This window comes from Dryas octopetala, chromosome 1 (genome assembly GCF_963921425.1).
Source record: "Dryas octopetala chromosome 1, drDryOcto1.1, whole genome shotgun sequence".
Lineage (NCBI taxonomy): Eukaryota > Viridiplantae > Streptophyta > Magnoliopsida > Rosales > Rosaceae > Dryas > Dryas octopetala.
In genome coordinates, this window is record NC_141366.1 from 8,897,328 (window position 1) to 8,914,682 (window position 17,355).

At 36.6% G+C, this 17,355-nt stretch overlaps 3 protein-coding genes across 3 annotated transcripts; 1 reads left to right on the forward strand and 2 right to left on the reverse strand.

Annotated features, from left to right (window-relative positions):
- Positions 1–6,124: 6,124 nt before the first annotated feature.
- LOC147297428 (putative F-box protein At4g38870) lies at positions 6,125–7,663 on the reverse strand. Its single transcript, XM_086234226.1, has 2 exons — positions 6,364–7,663; positions 6,125–6,222 (listed from the first exon to the last, which is right to left on the reverse strand). Exons 1-2 carry the CDS (start codon positions 7,661–7,663, stop codon positions 6,125–6,127), a joined length of 1,398 nt encoding a protein of 465 aa, XP_086090352.1.
- A 747-nt stretch (positions 7,664–8,410) lies between these two features.
- LOC147297429 (uncharacterized) lies at positions 8,411–9,807 on the forward strand. Its single transcript, XM_086253971.1, has one exon. The coding sequence runs from the start codon at positions 8,610–8,612 to the stop codon at positions 9,567–9,569; it is 960 nt and encodes a 319-aa protein (XP_086110097.1). The 5' UTR covers positions 8,411–8,609; the 3' UTR covers positions 9,570–9,807.
- A 2,258-nt stretch (positions 9,808–12,065) lies between these two features.
- Positions 12,066–14,810, reverse strand: LOC147297430 (peroxisomal 2,4-dienoyl-CoA reductase [(3E)-enoyl-CoA-producing]-like). Its single transcript, XM_086250946.1, has 5 exons — positions 14,475–14,810; positions 13,748–13,907; positions 13,420–13,589; positions 12,997–13,210; positions 12,066–12,488 (listed from the first exon to the last, which is right to left on the reverse strand). The coding sequence occupies exons 1-5, from the start codon at positions 14,658–14,660 to the stop codon at positions 12,334–12,336; spliced, it is 885 nt and encodes a 294-aa protein (XP_086107072.1). The 5' UTR covers positions 14,661–14,810; the 3' UTR covers positions 12,066–12,333.
- Between the last annotated feature and the right edge of the window lie 2,545 nt (positions 14,811–17,355).

Here is a 17,355-nt window from a genome sequence, read left to right on the forward strand (position 1 = left end):
GAGCCAACCAAGGCTTTCCTAATTCAAAGAAATCATTAATCAAAGAGTTGGGGTGGGCCCAAACACTTTGACTGTATGGGAGTAGTGGACACCAGGTGCATTATATGTGTTACATGGAATGAGCAAGTAATTGTAATATGATTGATTGATGAACCAATAATTTGCCACCTAGAAGTCTAGAACCATAATTGGTCACTTTAAGGTTCAATTAATTACTTGGAAAAAAAATGTGTTTCATTAAATATTACCTAGCTAATATATGATGTAAGGTACAGGGAAATGGATCTATTAGCTAGGGAGGGATATATATCCATCCAGGTACGTAAAAGATTGAAGTAGTCTGAACTTTGACTCAATGTCTCTGCGACTGACTCGCAAGTTCTGAAGGAAGGGCGTCTCTCTGGCCGAGCTTGTATAACCTACTACACTCTTGTAGCACCCCCGCTTACACAAAGACCAATGCGCTACTTCGATGGCTTACGAGAATCTATTAAAGAAAACGCAACTTCAACTCTCAAGTTCTTGTGACTCCTCCTTAAACAATGCACTAGTTTATCATAGGTGTCAACGCTTCCATTCAGCATGTCCCTTCATTAAGACTTCACTCTAGCCCATTTTCTTGCATACTCGGTGCTTCTTGCACATTGATCCCTTCCTTGTTCGGTGCCTCTGTACAAGTATTCTAAAAAATATCCGTAGAGTTGTGTCTTTGTTGCCCATCCATTGGTTTCAACTTGCCCCTCATGGACTTCTCAATGTCTCACTCTTTGGCCTTGGGGTTCTCTTTCAACTTAAGATGTTGCCCAGCTCGACATCTTCATTTGTCAGCACCATCACCAACCCAGCTCTGATATTATTTTCCCTTTTTCACTTAAATTAAATGTGAAAATTTTTTTTTCTTATGTTTGTTTTTTTTATTAATTATTAAGTTAATTTCATTCTTAACTACTCACCCATCTTTGTCAAAAGTTACTTTTAAGTAAGAAAATGACATACATTTAAATAATAGAAAAAAAAAAGTTTTTTAGTCTATTAAAAAATGAACCATTATGTTGTCACATAAAAATAAAATAATAACCATTCTTCTAAAACTACTTGGTCACCCCCACACCCCAAAACTAAGAGGTGGTAAGGAAAAGTGGAGTGGAGCATGGGGTACGTTTCACCTGGGCTCCAAGAGAAGTGGAGGATGGTTAGGTAGTTCACCAGCCAATATTGAAGGTACTTGTGAAGTTAGTGTCCATGGTGAGCCTCACAGGTCTCTACCCTAGATTGTCAGCTCGCGGTGGTGGTGGTAGAGAGAAACTAATTGAGAGGAGGGTTAAAACATAGAGGGTTTATTAGGAGCTGAGTATAGAGAAGTGGTAGTGTTGAGGTGTAGGAAGCATAGGACCAGTGCAGGACTTCAATTATCCTACTTTATTAGGCCCTATACTCTTGACAAAATAAAACCACCAGTGTTAAGTAACATTTGGATTTGTCTTATTACAACTCTTTCTTGGACTATAAGTCATGATGAGTTGTTGTATCATAATGCAAAAATGATTAGTCCAAAAAGAACTCTTAAGGTTGTACTCTTTCACTACATCAATTGCTCTCTTCACATAATCTTCAATGTCTAAAAATGTATGCACTTTGACTCCATTTATAATAATATGCGCATTGACTCGATGAGTGAGCCACTCATGTCTCCAAAATTTGGCAGACTTTGTTAGATTTTGTTTAAACTTCAACAATGGCCAGATTACTATTAAGTGATCCACCACATCCTTGATCAAGTGCTCAAACCACATCAAGAACACTATTTTGAGCACCTGAACAAGGATGTAGTGGATTACTTAATGGTAATCTGGCCATCGTTGAAGTCGAAACAAAATCTAACACAGTCTGTCGAATTTTGGTGACATGAGTGGCTCACTCATGGAGTCAATGCACATATTATTATAAATGACGTCAAAGTGCATACTTTTTAGACATTGAAGTTATGTGAAGAGAGCAATTGATGTAGTGAAAGAGCACAACATGTAAGAGTTCTTTATGGACTAATCATTTTTGCACTAGGATACAACAACTCATCATGACTTATAGTCCAAGAAGAAGTTGTAATAACACTAATTCGAATGTTACTTGACATTTAGTGATTCTGTTTTGTCAAGAATATAAGGCCTAATAAGTAGGATAATTGAAGTCTCACACTGATCCTATGCTTCCCTCATCTCAACACTACCAATTCTCTATACTCAGCTCCCAATAAACCTTCTAAGTTCTATGTTTCAACCTTCCTCTCAATTAGTTTCTCTCTACCACCACCACCGATAGTCGACAATAGGGCAGAAGCCCGTGAGGCTCACCATGGACGCTAACCTCACAAGTACCTTCCAAAATTGGCTAGTGAACCAGTGAACCAGCCAACCATCCTCCACTTCTCTTAAAGCCCAGGTGAAACGTACCCCATGCTCCACTCCACTTTTCCTCACCTCCTCATAGTTTTGGGGGGTAGGAGTGACCAAGTAGTTTTAGAAGAATGGTTATTATTTTATTTTTATGTGACAGTAGAATGGTTAATTTTTTAATAGACTAGAAAGTTTTTTTTTTTTTTCTGTTATTTAAATGTATGTTGTTGTCTTACATAAAAGTAACTTATGACTAAAAGATTGACTAAAGATGGGTGAGTAATTAAGAATGAAATTAACTTACTAATTAATCAAATCTATTAATAAAAAAAAAAATCAATCTTAAAAAAAATATTTAAAAAAATTCAAATTTAATTTAATTGAAAAAGGGAAAACAAATCAGACAATTATTCTATCAAGAAATAATATGAATAATAATATACTGTTCAAATCTATTAATAAAAAGAAAGTCTAAAATCAATATTAAAACAAAAAAATAACATCTAATTTAATTGAAAGAGGGAAACAGAACATCATTGATTTTTAAAATGAAGAATTTAAAGTGAAAGTCCAGAGGGATTTGGCGGCAGGAGGTTGTTAGCAGAGCATATAACAAAGCAGTGAACTCTAAATAAATCAACATCATTTCGTTAAAAATATTGTTAATCAAGAATTTAAATTGTACCTGTGAATGTTTAAGCCAAAAGTTCCACAACGGACGAAGAAGGCAACAGCAAGCACATTGCAAAGGAACGAGTACCTCCTTCCGCTGAGTGGAGCCCGCTCCGGCAGCGGCGGAGGTGGGGAATCGGAGAGAGGTGCGGGAGAGGCTGTTATGCGTGTGGTGTTGATGATGATGATGGTGATGAGAGTGGAAAGAAAGATGATCGGTACAAAGGAATGATGGTTGGGCGCCATGTGAGAAATTCAGAGAGAAGCTTGAGAGTTGAGTTGGTTTCTTGAGTTCACTGCTCTGTTATATGCTGTTAACAAACTCTTGCCGCCAAATCCATCTGGAGTTTCACTTTGAACAAGAAAGCAACTAGCGTAGATCCAACTGAACAAGTTGGGATTTTCGCTCACCGGCCAAGTAAAGTGTCAAATTGGGGGAAATCTGGTCTATTCCTTTTTTTTTTTTTTTGGGGTAAAAATTAGATCTAGGGTTTGTGACTTGTTTGACATTGCTTTTAAATCTACCAAAAGTACCTTTAATAGTTGTCCTGTTGTGCAGGTAGGAGGAATTCCTCACCTGATGTTGTACAAGCACAGCCACACACATTTTTTTTTTAGGCTTAATTATCGATTTACCACCCAAAACTGTAACTTATTCTCACTTTACCACCTGAAAGTTTTTTTGTCCCAGATTACCACCTGTAACTTACATCCATGTCCCATTTTACCTTGTTCCGTCAACAATTCCGTTAATGCTGACGATCTGGCCGTTAATGCTGACGTGGCGCGCTAGATGTGTGCCATGTGTCACATTTTTTTATTTTTTCGTATTTTTTTATTTTTTTATTTTTATAAACTTTGAAAATTAATTAAAAATAGCTCCGAACTCAGAAAAATACACGAAAAATTCCTACGGACTCCTCTTGACTAGCACTAATTTACTATAAGGTTAAATTACCAATTTGCCCTCTAAAAATTTTCAAAAAAATTAGAAAGTCCAAATTTATTTCTAAAAAATTAAAATAAATTTTCCTCTATTAAATAAATTCTAGAATTTTCGTAAACTCTTGGACAAATTCTCAAAAATATTTTGAAAAATTACCAAAAGCTTGTTTTAGAGAATTATTTCGAGACTTTACAGAAATTTTAGAATTTTTCTAGAATTTATTTTATAGAGAATTTTATTTTTCTCTAAGACCGAGAGGTCTTTTGGGTAGCAAGTGTTCACGAGAAAGGTATTGTTAGTTTTTAGAAGACTAACGGTGCAGATCTCATATTTTTTGGAGTTCGGGAGATTATTCTATGAATTTTTAAAGAGTCTAGAGTATTTTAATTTTCTAGAAATAAATTTGGACTTTCCAAATTTTTTGGAAATTTTTAGAGGGAAAATTGGCATTTTGACCCCATAGTAAATTAGTACTAGTTAAGACAAGTCGGTAGGAATTTTCCGTGTATTTTTCTAAGTTCGGAGCTATTTTTAATTAATTTTCAAAGTTTATAAAAATAGAAAAATCAAAAAAATCAAAAAAATACAAAAAAGATGTGACACGTGGCGCACATCCAGCGTACCACGTCAGCATTAACAGAATTGTTGACGGAACAAGGTAAAATGGGACACGGATGTAAGTTACAGGTGGTAATCTGGGACAAAAAAACTTTTAGGTGGTAAAGTGGGAATGAGTTACAATTTTGGGTGGTAAATCGATAATTAAGCCTTTTTTTTAAACTTGATAATTTTTAACCTAAGTATTAATCCAGAAATTAGTCTAATATACGAAACTGAACCCAAAATGCCTTTGATTACAAAAAAAAAAAACATTTTGTTTAGAATAACCTTTACTTTAGTTAAAAAATTTTTTTTTCTCTTTTACCCTTCACTTTATTGTCCAATTACTCAAGCCGGTCATATTCTAGGTTTTTATTTATGCCGAGGCTGGTCATATTCTAGACTTTTTTTTTTTTTTGCCAATCATATTCTAGACGGTTAGTTAAATAACACTCTTGCATAAAAATAAAATAAAATAAAAATATTTTAACTAAGATAAAATTATAAAAGTTAACTCAACAAAAAATATTTGGGTTAAGACTTAGAGTCATTGAGCTTTAAAAAAAATGAGATGTGTGTAGTTGTGGTTGTGCTACATTAGTGGGGAGTGAGGAATTCCTCCTAGGAAGTATTGTCCAAAAGTATCAGCTTATCCTCTTTTTTTTTTTCTTTTATTATTTCATTAATAATTAGAAAAATAAGAATACCATAACTACTATCTGCTTATCTAGAGTGAGTCTTGTAACTTGGTTTTATAAGCATCTGAAATCTCACTACATGGTGAACCGCTGATTCGTGACCACGTGGTAAGGGAACATTCATGGATCTTTGATGGACTGATGGTGGTGTTGAAAACAGCATCGTCTACAGGGACAAAGACAGTGACGCTCGAGGAAGTGATTAATTACTAATATGTTGAAGTGATCATTTACTCCCTCTGAGCAGTGGTTTTGGAGGTGACATTTATGCGTTTATTCTGAGTTCATGGGTATTCCTTAGTGCATTGTGCATTCGCAACTCATGCTTTCTTATCTTTCAAAGTCAAATTTGGTTCCTTGGGTTGTTCGATCTAGATGGCGCCATTGTGTATCCATGCATGCTAGATAAGATGTCTTACAAGCTATTATATAGAAATTAATTTGTATAAAATTTACTCCGAGTGGTTGTTTGCTCATGTTAAATATTGTAGTTGTTAAGCTATTATACCACAATTGAACACATATACATGATCATAGGACACAAGGCATATGCTCAAATTCAACATCGATCATTTATCATGCAAATTAACTTGACAAATAACAATGAATTCATAATATTAAATCCAGTGAACCAATTGGTACACATATATATAAAGATTTGATAAAAAGAAAGAACCAAAAACCAGCGAATTTAGCTAAAGAAAGATAGAAGAGGCATAGCCTCCAACGGAGAGAGATTAGAGTTTATTGGGTGCAGAGCCCTTAATTCAACTCTTCAAATTGAAGGGCTTGTTGCATGGGGTTTTGATGGCTAGCTATGTGCATAATCCACACTCACACATATATAGATAACATGGTTTTATATCTGGGTTTGTCTTGGCCTTTACTTCTTCCAAGTAGGGTTCCCACACACCTGCAGACATCACACAATTTTCAAGCATATAAGTCATGAGAAACTCCAAATCATAACCGGGATCAATTAGATGTATATATATATATATCATACATTATCCACACAAGGGAACAAAACAATTTAAAGACTGTATATAAGAACCTGCATGTGGCATGCCATCCTCAATTTCATCTGGGTTTCGGTTTGTGAATAACGGATGGTCTTCCACTATATCAAATAGCATATTCTTCTCATTTCGTTCATCCCCTATCAATGAAACTAAGCTCTCCGAGTAGATGCAAATGTTCTGAAAACACATAAAATAAGGCGAATCGAAAAGCTTCTTGATCTTTTGGGTACTTGAATCATACAAGAGAATCAGATCATTTTTACAAGCAATTCTCAAAAGAAATTGGTCATTTCGCCAAGAAGCTATATAGACATGTTCGGCAATTGGTCCTATCGTTTGCTTAGTCCAAGACTCATCATTACCATAGGCTTGCATAACCCATATGTCAACAAATTTATAATCCCTTCCAGGCCAAGACAGTGATATTGGATAAACCATTATAGAAAGTGATCCGTTGTACGCTCTAATATTGCAATCCATTTCAAACAAATTACTCCCCAATAGTCCTGGAAGCTTTATCCTTTGGAACACTTCATCAACCACATTAAATGAAAGAATAAAGTAGCTACAAACACCGTCATGGTCGTGGATGGAGTTGTAAGCCAACAAGTGAACATTTCCATCAACATAAGTGTTATTCCCAGAGTGACCCCAGCCAATTAAAGAATGATCCGGCAATGTATCATTTACCTTTTTCCATGAATTACAACTTAAGCTATATACTAGAGCCTGGATGAAGCCTAATCTTTCCTCTTCCCGATGGTAGCTAGTTGTAAAAAAAACCACCTTATAATCGTTGGTTTTAGGATCAAAACAAAACTCAATCTGTTGTAAGATATAGCGCGGACGAGGCGAGATGATTGGATGATCTGGAAGAGCCTTGAATTCTCTTGATGCAAGATTCACCAATGCAATGCGATATTTGTTACTTACGCAAGCCGTGCCCTTTTCTGTTATATTCTGGATAATGCAATATATGCCATTACATGGACCTCTAATGTCTACATGTGAACAATCCTCCGGCTTAAAATAACTAGAAAGATTTAGCCAATGGAGAGATACAATATCATCGGTGGTTTCGTTAAAATGAAGCAAGGTGAGATAATTCCTTAGTGGTTCTCCACGAGACGGAGGATCAGGAATGTGCGAAACAAGAAAACAATTATTCTTGTTGTTTTTGGTGTGGAAATTGAGGTGTTGGGTCACAAAACCTGGGGTTCTCAAGTGATGATGCCACGATTTGCAAACACATTGGAACCGCTTCAAAGATTTCACAGGGAGTCTTGAAAGAATGTCCAACAACACATCCAGGGGCAAGCATCTTGTCACCATTTCTACTATACGTAGCAGCTGGCTCAATTAGGCAAAGGACAAATATACACACAGACAGACACAAGCAAGCAAGCACACTACTGTCGGAGGAGCTGATATATAGAATTAGTACATACCGGCTGGAGAAGGGAGGACGTATCGGGTCGGGTCAGTATCCGTCTCTCGGATCGATGCGGCTCCTCCTTTCTCTTCTCACGTTGCTTGCTTATTCCTATTTTTCAGCATTCTAAACCTTAGCACACAAGAAAAAACAATCTTCCAAATTCCAACTAGGAAAGGAAAGGATTGTGTTCTGGACCTGGAGTTAGTCGCTGGGCTGGGCTCATCTGGTGCTGGGCTTTCGACTTAGATTACATGCCTAACAATTTTCTTTTTTTGAACTTGGGCTGGGTTATATAGCCCACCCATCCAACCGGTCACTCACCTTTACACTACAAAAATTAGAAAAACAAAACTATTACTTTTAACCTTTACATGAGTGAAATTGCTATATTTTTCAGAAGAAGAATTGATATGAATTTACACATATATATATTTTCTTACACAACATCAAGAAATGTAAACGCATTCCCTAATTAAAAGAAAAAAAATCATAGATCTGAGGTCTTTTGGTTCCACCATCCCTATAAATAAAGTCAAAAACATTAAAAAGAAAAAACCAACAAAATTAACACACACGTGGAAGGCAAGCTTATTACATATATACACTATTGACTCAGAATTAATACCTTTTTAGCCACCTTCTTCTTCCACCCTTCTTCCCCGATCTCCTCATCCTCTCTCTCTCTCTCTCTCTCTCCTCTCTTTCTCTCTCTTCACATCCTAAAAATAAGATCTTGAGACCTCTCAGCCAAATAAGCCATAACCCAAATCTTCACTTCCTCCAATTTCTTTCTGTTTTATTTTCCTTTTCTTTTTTTTCTTTTCTCCCTAACAGATCACCACCATGGATCTGGCCCCAGAGCAGCTCCAATTCCTGACCATCCCAGACATTTTCAGAGAATCAACCTCCATCCCCAAACAGTCCCCAAAAACCTTCTACCTCATAACCCTAACCCTAATCTTCCCTCTCTCCTTCGCCATCTTAGCTCACTCCCTCTTCACCCACCCACTTCTCAACCAGCTCCAGGGCTCCACCGAGTCGGCCCAACTCCACCACAAATGGACCCTCCTCCTCCTCTTCCAGTTCTTCTATCTCATCTTCCTCTTCGCCTTCTCTCTCCTCTCCACCGCCGCCGTCGTCTTCACCGTCGCCTCCCTCTACACCTCAAAACCCGTCTCCTTCTCCAACACCCTCTCTGCCATTCCCAAAGTCTTCAAGCGCCTCTTCATCACTTTCCTCTGGGTCTCGCTCCTAATGGCCGGTTATAACTTTCTATTTGTGGGTTTCTTGGTTCTGCTCATTGTTGCCATTGATACCCAGAACCCAATTTTGCTGCTTTTCTCTGGGATGGTCATTTTCTTGCTCTTCCTTGTTGTTCACGTCTACATTACTGCACTCTGGCACTTGGCTAGTGTGGTCTCTGTTCTCGAGCCCGTTTACGGATTCGCGGCGATGAAGAAGAGCTATGAGTTGCTGAAGGGGAAGATCGGAATGGCGGCAGTGCTTGTTTTCGGGTACTTGACGATTTGCGGGGTTATCGCGGGAGTTTTCGGGTCAGTGGTGGTGCACGGTGGGGAGAATTATGGGGTTTTTGTGAGGATCACAGTTGGGGGTTTTTTGGTGGGAGTGTTGGTGATTGTGAATTTGGTGGGGTTGTTGTTGCAGAGTGTGCTTTACTATGTTTGCAAGAGTTACCATCATCAGGGGATTGATAAGAGTGCTTTGCATGATCACCTTGGTGGGTATCTTGGAGAGTATGTGCCTCTCAAAAGTAGCATTCAGATGGAAAACTTGGATGTCTGAGAAATGGAAGATGGATGAGTCTATGTGTGTAAGTTTCTTTGTTCTAAATGTTGTAAAAAAAAAAAAGAAAGGAAAGAACTTTGGAAAAGCTTTGTGGAAGTTTCGTTTTGGTGGCACCTATACATGTTTTCTATTTTTTTTCTTAATAAATATTTGAGCTAGTTGTTGCTTCTAATTGGTTTAGTGATGAATGCTGAAACTTTTTTATGCTAATTGCATATGGATATAATTTTGTCTTTCTTCTGCCGTCCCTGTTCAAAATCTTGTGATGTTACTTATCTTGTATTTGGTCTTTGCCTTATTCTAGGGGCCATGTTATGTTACCTGATTGAAAACACTGCAGGTTGTATAGAAAAAGTATTTACGAACAAAAGTCAAAGATATTACTGTCATTTTAACTTCTGTGGATGTAAAAAGTATTAGCTTGGATACTATGCCGCTATATTTTTTCTATTGATGCTGGTTTTTTTTTTGTCTGGATTAAATATTATTTTATGGTTGGAGTAAGCTGGATGTCAAGTATATGCCTTCAGGTTCTCACGGCTGTGGGATTAGTAACAAGAAAATAGTTTTAGCAATGGTTGGCCTTTTTGTTTGTCCCTTGGTTCTAAGCTAGTGTTATGCTTTCTTCTGCTTCACGATTAAAATTTGTTGTTCGTTGGTTATTTATATAAGCAGAGAAAGCCAGTTCTTTTAGTAGGCTGCATTCCTATTGGATCATATTCCGGGTATTGTTTTTATTAGTTTAGATTTAGTCAAATTTTAGAATCATTTTTATTTCTCTTTGTTTATTGTATGCATGGACATGGACGGTTAGAATTGATTCCATGTCTATTGGCACTAGGCATTGCATTAACCCCATTAAGAGAGTGGGACTGCTATAAAGCCTATATTTCTTGACAAAATATTGACTGACTGGTTACTGGTTGAGGGCCATGTTTGCTCTCTGTATGTGATCACAGTGCCACTGAAAGATCGTGTTGCCTTGTCTATCTCAAGTCTGGCACATCTACTCTGTTGAGACTTGAGAAAGAGATTAAGAAAATTAGGGTCTGTTTGGTATTCTATTCAAAAACTATTTTTTGTTTTTAAAAATAAAAAAACAAGTTTTAATCAAGAAAACGTGTTTGGTAGACCACTTTTAAAAACAGTTTTTTTAAAAAAATTCAAAAATATCTCTTTTTAAAAATGATAAAACATTATTTTTCTCTTTTTTTTTTTCACACTTCCTTTTTTCTTAGATGTCATCATTTTTTAAATTTAAAAATTGTTTTCAAATTTCATACCAAACACGTTTTCAAATTTTAAAAATTGATTTTGAAAACTCACATTTTAAAAAAAATCTTAATTTTTAAAAAAACAATTTGAATAGGATACCAAATGGGCCCTTAGATTATTTAAATTGGGATTTCTGTGTGTTTTGTTGCAACGGATGTTCTAACATTTCCCCTATGTACGGGAACATCATGGGTCAAACTTGGCACTACTGAAACAAGCCTGATGAATGATATATGAATAAAATCAACTTGTGGCAGGATCATGATTTTGTCAATGTCTTTGTGGATCGATACCATCTGACATTTGCAATTTATACTTTTTTTTCTTTTTTGGTAGTGGTTGTTCTGTATGCATGAGAATCCTGTGCTTCCACTAAGAGTATCAATGTCAAATTCTTATCAAGATTGCGCTGTTTGGTAAGAATGCTAGAAAAGTGGAACTTTTTAATATTTGTATTAGACAACTGTGGTAGGGTTCTCTTTGATAGAATTAGAGCATCCAACCCAAAACCAATTGGCAATGGGTGGAGAGGCCCAAGACTTATAAGCACATATGTTAAGCCTTAGTTTTCCGATGTGGGACATTGCTCCACATTACTCTCAACACGCCCCCGCACGTGTGGCGATATTTTTGAGCCTTACACGTGAACAAATTGTATTGGGTGACGTGGGAGCACGTGTGGCCGTTGGGCCTTACACGCGAATAACCAAGCTCTGATACCATGATAGAATTAGAGCATCCAACCCAAAACCAATTGGCAATGGGTGGAGAGGCCCAAGACTTATAAGCACATATGCTAAGCCTTAGTTTTCCGATGTGGGACATTGCTCCACATTACTCTCAACACTCTTAACTTAGTGGCAGCATATTTGTTCTTGTGGAGAAAGTTATCTGGTCAGTGTCTGCTACTCTTAAAGATTAGTGCCTGTGCAACTTGATTCAGTGTTTATACGATAATTTGAAGAATTTATTGGCAAGAAAATAATTTCCTAATTACAAGCATCAGAAGAGGCTATATAACACCCGTTTCCTGGCCAACACTACTAGCAGAAACAACTGTCATGCTCTTGAGCAAATATTAGTATGGAAGTTGAACCGGTGATGAGAGCATCCAAAAATTCATATGCAGAAGGCACTGATACACACTTGATCATGGCTCTCACTAATTCAAAGCAAACCTTACGTTGAGTTTAGACTACCTTGCAGCATCAAGGGGAATGAAAAATGGGTTATCTATACCTGTAAATATGTCTGCATGTGTATCTGAGAGAGAGAGAGAGAGCTTATTGATCCAGAAAACTGGGGTCTACACATCTATTACATTCATCTCTTTAATATGTTTGAATGGTATTGCTTACAAGTAATATTACATTTATGAGTTGGTGGCCATGGATTTTTTCTTTCCCAAAGTGGCTCCAGAAGGAACGCACTGGCAATGAATTGAATTTGATGTAGAGCGAAAAAATATTTGGTCACCAAATGGAAATTAAAGCTTGCTCTTAGCAATACCAACTGGTTCATCTCTAGACCTTCGCTTCACAGCTCGAGACATTTGCTTCACTGCCTCTTTCGGAAGATGGGGGGGTTTGCTCAGCCATTCTGCCCCATCAACAACCAATGTTGTTCCATTGATGTATTTTCCTTCAAACACCAAACAGAAGCATAAGATCATGTCTCCATGTGGAAATGAGAAATGAGAGCAAACAGAGTCTGTAAATGGAAACCTTCAAACACAATGTGGAAGTTTCACTAACGTAGTATCTAAGGCATCGGTATAACTACACACATAATGTCATCATCATATGCATAATTTGCAAATTATAAGAGAGCATATGTGAACTGTTTCAACTACGCATATTGTAAGAACGATTGTAAAACACTAGTCTACAATCATATATATTCACTCAGTGACACCGCAATAAGATATTGCCAGGTGAGCAGGACAGTGTAATTTCACTCTTTCAAAAATGAAGAAAAAGGCTGCTAGTGCCTCAAGTATTCCATAGGTGTTTTCATCAAAATTTACTTAGGGTGTTTAGATCAAAATAAAAGTTAATATGGTGGCAATTTGGAACTCGTAAGATGAATTCATAAGAAGATACATATGGAAATGGAACACAAAATTAAATGAGTGAATTAGATTTCTAACCTGCATCCGATGCAAGATATAGTGCAGCCATAGCAATATCCCATTTCTGCCCTACTTTTGATACAGTAATATGCTCTTTAACTATCTCCTTAGGTAAAAGTTTGCTAAAGCCAGCAGTGTCTTCAATAGGTCCTGGTGCAATACCATTGACTCTTATATCATAATCTGTGCCCCACTCCAATGCCAAGCTTCTTGTAATGCTATCAACAGCTGCCTGGTATAAAAAAAAAATAGAGGTCAGTACCATCAGACTGATTAGCCAAGTGTCATCCGTTACCTCTCCCACTTTTAGGGGAGAGAATTGAGGATGGGGCGACTAGGCTCCACTGGGTATTATTGCCCTTTGATTCAAAAAAATAAAATAATCAATAATCCCACACATGCTAGCAGAGACATTTCAAAGTTTTTACTGGTTTAACAAACCTTTGCTGCAGATACATGAACTTGATACCAAGTAGCTGTATAATGCAAAGTTACACTTATGTTTATTATTGTTCCACCAACAGATGAGTCCTTCCCTGATGCCCCTTTCTTGAGATACTTGAGTGCTTCATGACACATTGTAAAAGTGCCAACAGAATCTATATCTATAACTGCAGGAATCAATTTCAAGAATAAGAATCAATGTTGGGCCTCTAAGAGCTTTTTATAGGAGTAAAAGTAATATTAGGGGAATAATAATGTGGTAGGTCCTTCTATGAGCTATGGCTAAAACTGGCTATGCTTAGATTGATACTTCTAAAGATACAACCTGTTCGAAATCCATTGGGGGATAGATCCTCAGAGGCCACAAGGAAATTGCCAGCTGCAGCATTCACAAGGATGTCAAGCCTACCAAAATGCTTGACAGTTGCTTCCAAAACTCTAACTGCATCATCTCTTTTTCGAACATCACCCTCAAGTCCTATAGCCTGCAACAAACAAAACAATCCAATTTCTATTATTTTATTTCTTTTCTTGACAATTGATCTCAATTCTCAAATCATGAAAGCAGACACTTCAACACTTCAACAATTTGGATATATCAGTCTAATGTAAGAATGTTAAATTCAGCATTAACTGATAAATTGACCAATATAAGAGAACTGTTAGAGGCAGAAGTCAGAACGAATACATTCAGCATCTTGGAAACCACCCCACTACAGAATTTATGAAGATTCGGATAGCTACAGACAAATTCTTTATAATACGAAATACCAACTGAAACTAATTCTACTTTATTCTTAAAATTTCTCAGCTACCAAACAGAAAACAAGGATCATTGAAAAAAACCATAAAAGGAAGTCAATAAAAACACAGAAAAGATAATGAGCGATACCCAGATGATTATATGACAATTGGAGACCAGTGAAATGAGATTGAGCATAAAAGAATGAAAACACAGAGAAATGAGAGAGACCCAGATGATTATTTGACTACTAAAGACCAGTAAGTGACATAAAACAGTAAAATATGGTATTAAAGCGTTAGAGAAATACATGAACGCCATGAGACTGAAGGGCTTGAACAGCAGAGTCAATGACATGTTTACGACGACCCATGACGGCAATTGAGGCTCCATGTTTGCCCAGCTCAAGTGATATCTCGTACCCGATTCCTGAGCCTCCTCCTGTCAACAAGGCCACCTTCCCCTTCAGTATGTCCGCCTTGAATGGTGACTCCATTGCTGGCTCTCACCAATTTTCCAACAATTACCCAAGCCCTTTTGAAGAAAGGAGCATTGAACCCATCGGGACCTGGGGCTTTGCCATCTTTTAAAGAAAAGATAATGCTTCTAAACTCCTCCTCGGTTATTACTTTATTCAGCTCCTCCCGTTGTTGAGCTCCGCATATTCTTGTACAGTCGTGGGGTCGATTCCGTAAAAGATGAAATCAGTAAATAGTCTTTTTACGGATATAACTTTGACTCAATTTGCATATTACCACTTAAATTAAAAATTTGAAGTAAATTGCTCAATTAAATTTTATTTACAAGTTATCAACTTCGTCTAAATTCTCATGGGTTTTTTGGTCTTTTCATAAAGAAGTACTTGGGTATAGAAGTTTTTACCATCTCACCATGCTGAGTGGCAAAGCCCAACCAATTACAAGTGGTCACATGTACAACCATTTTTTTATTTCTTTTTTCCTATTTTTACAAATTTTGAAAATTAATTAAAAATAATTCTGAACTCAGAAAAAATACACGAAAAATTCGTACGGAGTCGTCTTGACTAATAATAATTTACTATGGAGTCAAATTATCAATTTGCCCTCTGAGAGTTTCCAGAAAATTTAAAAAGTCTAAATTTATTTCTAAAAAATTAAAATACTCTGAATTCTTTAAAAATTCATAGAATAATCTCCCGAACTCCAAAAAAATACAAGGTTTGCACCATTGGTCTTCTAAAAACTAACAATACATTTCTCGTAAACACTTGCTACCCAGAAAACCAAGAGGTCTTATAGGAAAATAAATTCAAATTCCAGAATGTTAATTTTTATGAAATGTAGTGTTATTAGGATAAAATAACACTATTTTTAATTGATTTTCAAAGTTTGTAAAAATATGAAAAGATAAATAAAAAAATGGTTGTACATATGGCCACTTGTAATTGGTTGGGCTTTGCCACTCAGCATGGTGAGGTGGCAAAAGATTCCCCAACCAAGTTCTTCTCTATGAAAAGACCAAAAAACCCATGAGGATTTGGATGGAAGTGATAACTTGCAAACAAAATTTAATTCAGGGGGTAACTTGCTTCAATTTTTAATTTAGGTGGTAACATGCAAATCGAGTCAAAATTCAGATGAGTATCTTGCTAAAAAGTCCAGTAAATATAAATTCACTGAAATCCAATCTTTGTGAGATCGTCAATATTGTACCAATGGTGTCTTTAGAGTATACCGAATCAGTATAGCTATCATTCTTCTGACACAGCAATGCAATTTCACAATCAGTATCGAAATAAAGTGTTAGATAATTTTTTTCTTCTTTCTTGTTGCTTGTCAATGTAGAATTTTCTACCACACGCACAGACTTGGAGTTTAACGTACAAACAAATCAACCTCTAGTCTTCGAATCTTCATTTCTTCAACGCCTTCAATTGACTGGGCCGGGTCGGACCATAACCTTATCTGCGGCTCATAAGATTAAATAATTGAGTGAGGCTATGCAGACCACTCTCAGTTGCTGAGTTGATCACTCTAACATATTTTGTCCAACTTTTTTTTTTCTATTTTACCTTTTATTTCAAAAACATGATGAAATCACCAAGATCCATTCGGTGGTTATCTACCGAAACATCCAGCAATGTTCGACAAATAAGTGTCGAATAAACATAAACATTTCAGCAGATAACTGTCGAATGCCTTTTTCATTTCATTTGGTGGTTATCCACTTAATAATCCACAAATGTTCAACAGATAACTGTCGAATAACAATAAATATTTTGGTAGATAATTGTCGAATGACTCGACGAACAAAATTAAATTTTTTTACTTTAAAGATAAAATTGAAATTTTAAAATAAAATAATTAACTCAGTAGTTTAAAGTGATGTGAATAACACCGCTCTCAATAATTATGCTGCTGCAAAGTTGAGTTGACCTTTTGACCACCAAAACAAAAGAAGAAAGAAGAGCAACAACAATTCTCGTAGAGCATGGTTGTGTTATTTGCTTTAGAGTTGTGCATGGTGTGGCCCATTATGTTCCAAATATGGGCCAAACAAGGCCTACCAGTTTTTGTTGTGAATTATATGGGTTCCTATATAGGAGTTTCTCAAATTACCCCCAATTGTTTTCCTTATCGCCTAAGATTTTTTTTCTCTAAATCATCTATTTTTACGCTCAATTGGAGGTTGCCGTCCTTTATTTTGACTACAGCCAAAGAGAGAGAGAGAGAGAGAGAGAGAGAGAGAGAGTTGTCGATGAGGTGGGAGGGGCTCGGATGGATCGGATGGAGGAGGGTGTGATTAGTTTTTTTTTTCCCAATTGTGGGAAAAAATTTCAGAGGTAGGAAAAGCAAATGGGGGTACATTTAGAAACTCCTTTTTTTGGTATAATGGCAGGCCGAAGCCCAAAAACAGCCCATGATTTGACACTACTAAATGATGAGCAACAAAATAGACCTCCCTAAAACCATGGGCACAAAGCAAGCCCAATCCCTCTTGATAAGCTCTTTGCGGCTAGTGATAAGGCTGAGCTGAGGATGGTTATCATCAGCACTGGTTTTTTTTGGGTCTGAATCAACAGTGGTATTAACCAAATCTTTGACAGTATTAGAAGGTCCTCTTCAGATAACTATCAAAGTTGGCAAAAATCATGATATGAGCCCTTAACCCAGAACTTGGCATCAACTAATTAGAAAAGAAAAAACAAA

Bases quoted from the DNA above. Each gene is read 5' to 3' on its own strand.
- LOC147297428 (XM_086234226.1), bottom strand. From the start codon at position 7,663: ATGGTGACAAGATGCTTGCCCCTGGATGTGTTGTTGGACATTCTTTCA. The intron at 6,223-6,363 runs GTTCTTATATAC...TGATGTCTGCAG, and splicing joins GGATGGCATGCCACATGCAG to GTGTGTGGGAACCCTACTTG.
- LOC147297429 (XM_086253971.1), top strand. From the start codon at position 8,610: ATGGATCTGGCCCCAGAGCAGCTCCAATTCCTGACCATCCCAGACATT.
- LOC147297430 (XM_086250946.1), bottom strand. From the start codon at position 14,660: ATGGAGTCACCATTCAAGGCGGACATACTGAAGGGGAAGGTGGCCTTG. The intron at 13,908-14,474 runs GTATTTCTCTAA...TGTTTGTTGCAG, and splicing joins TTCAGTCTCATGGCGTTCAT to GCTATAGGACTTGAGGGTGA. The intron at 13,590-13,747 runs GTTGTATCTTTA...TGATTCCTGCAG, and splicing joins CCCCAATGGATTTCGAACAG to TTATAGATATAGATTCTGTT.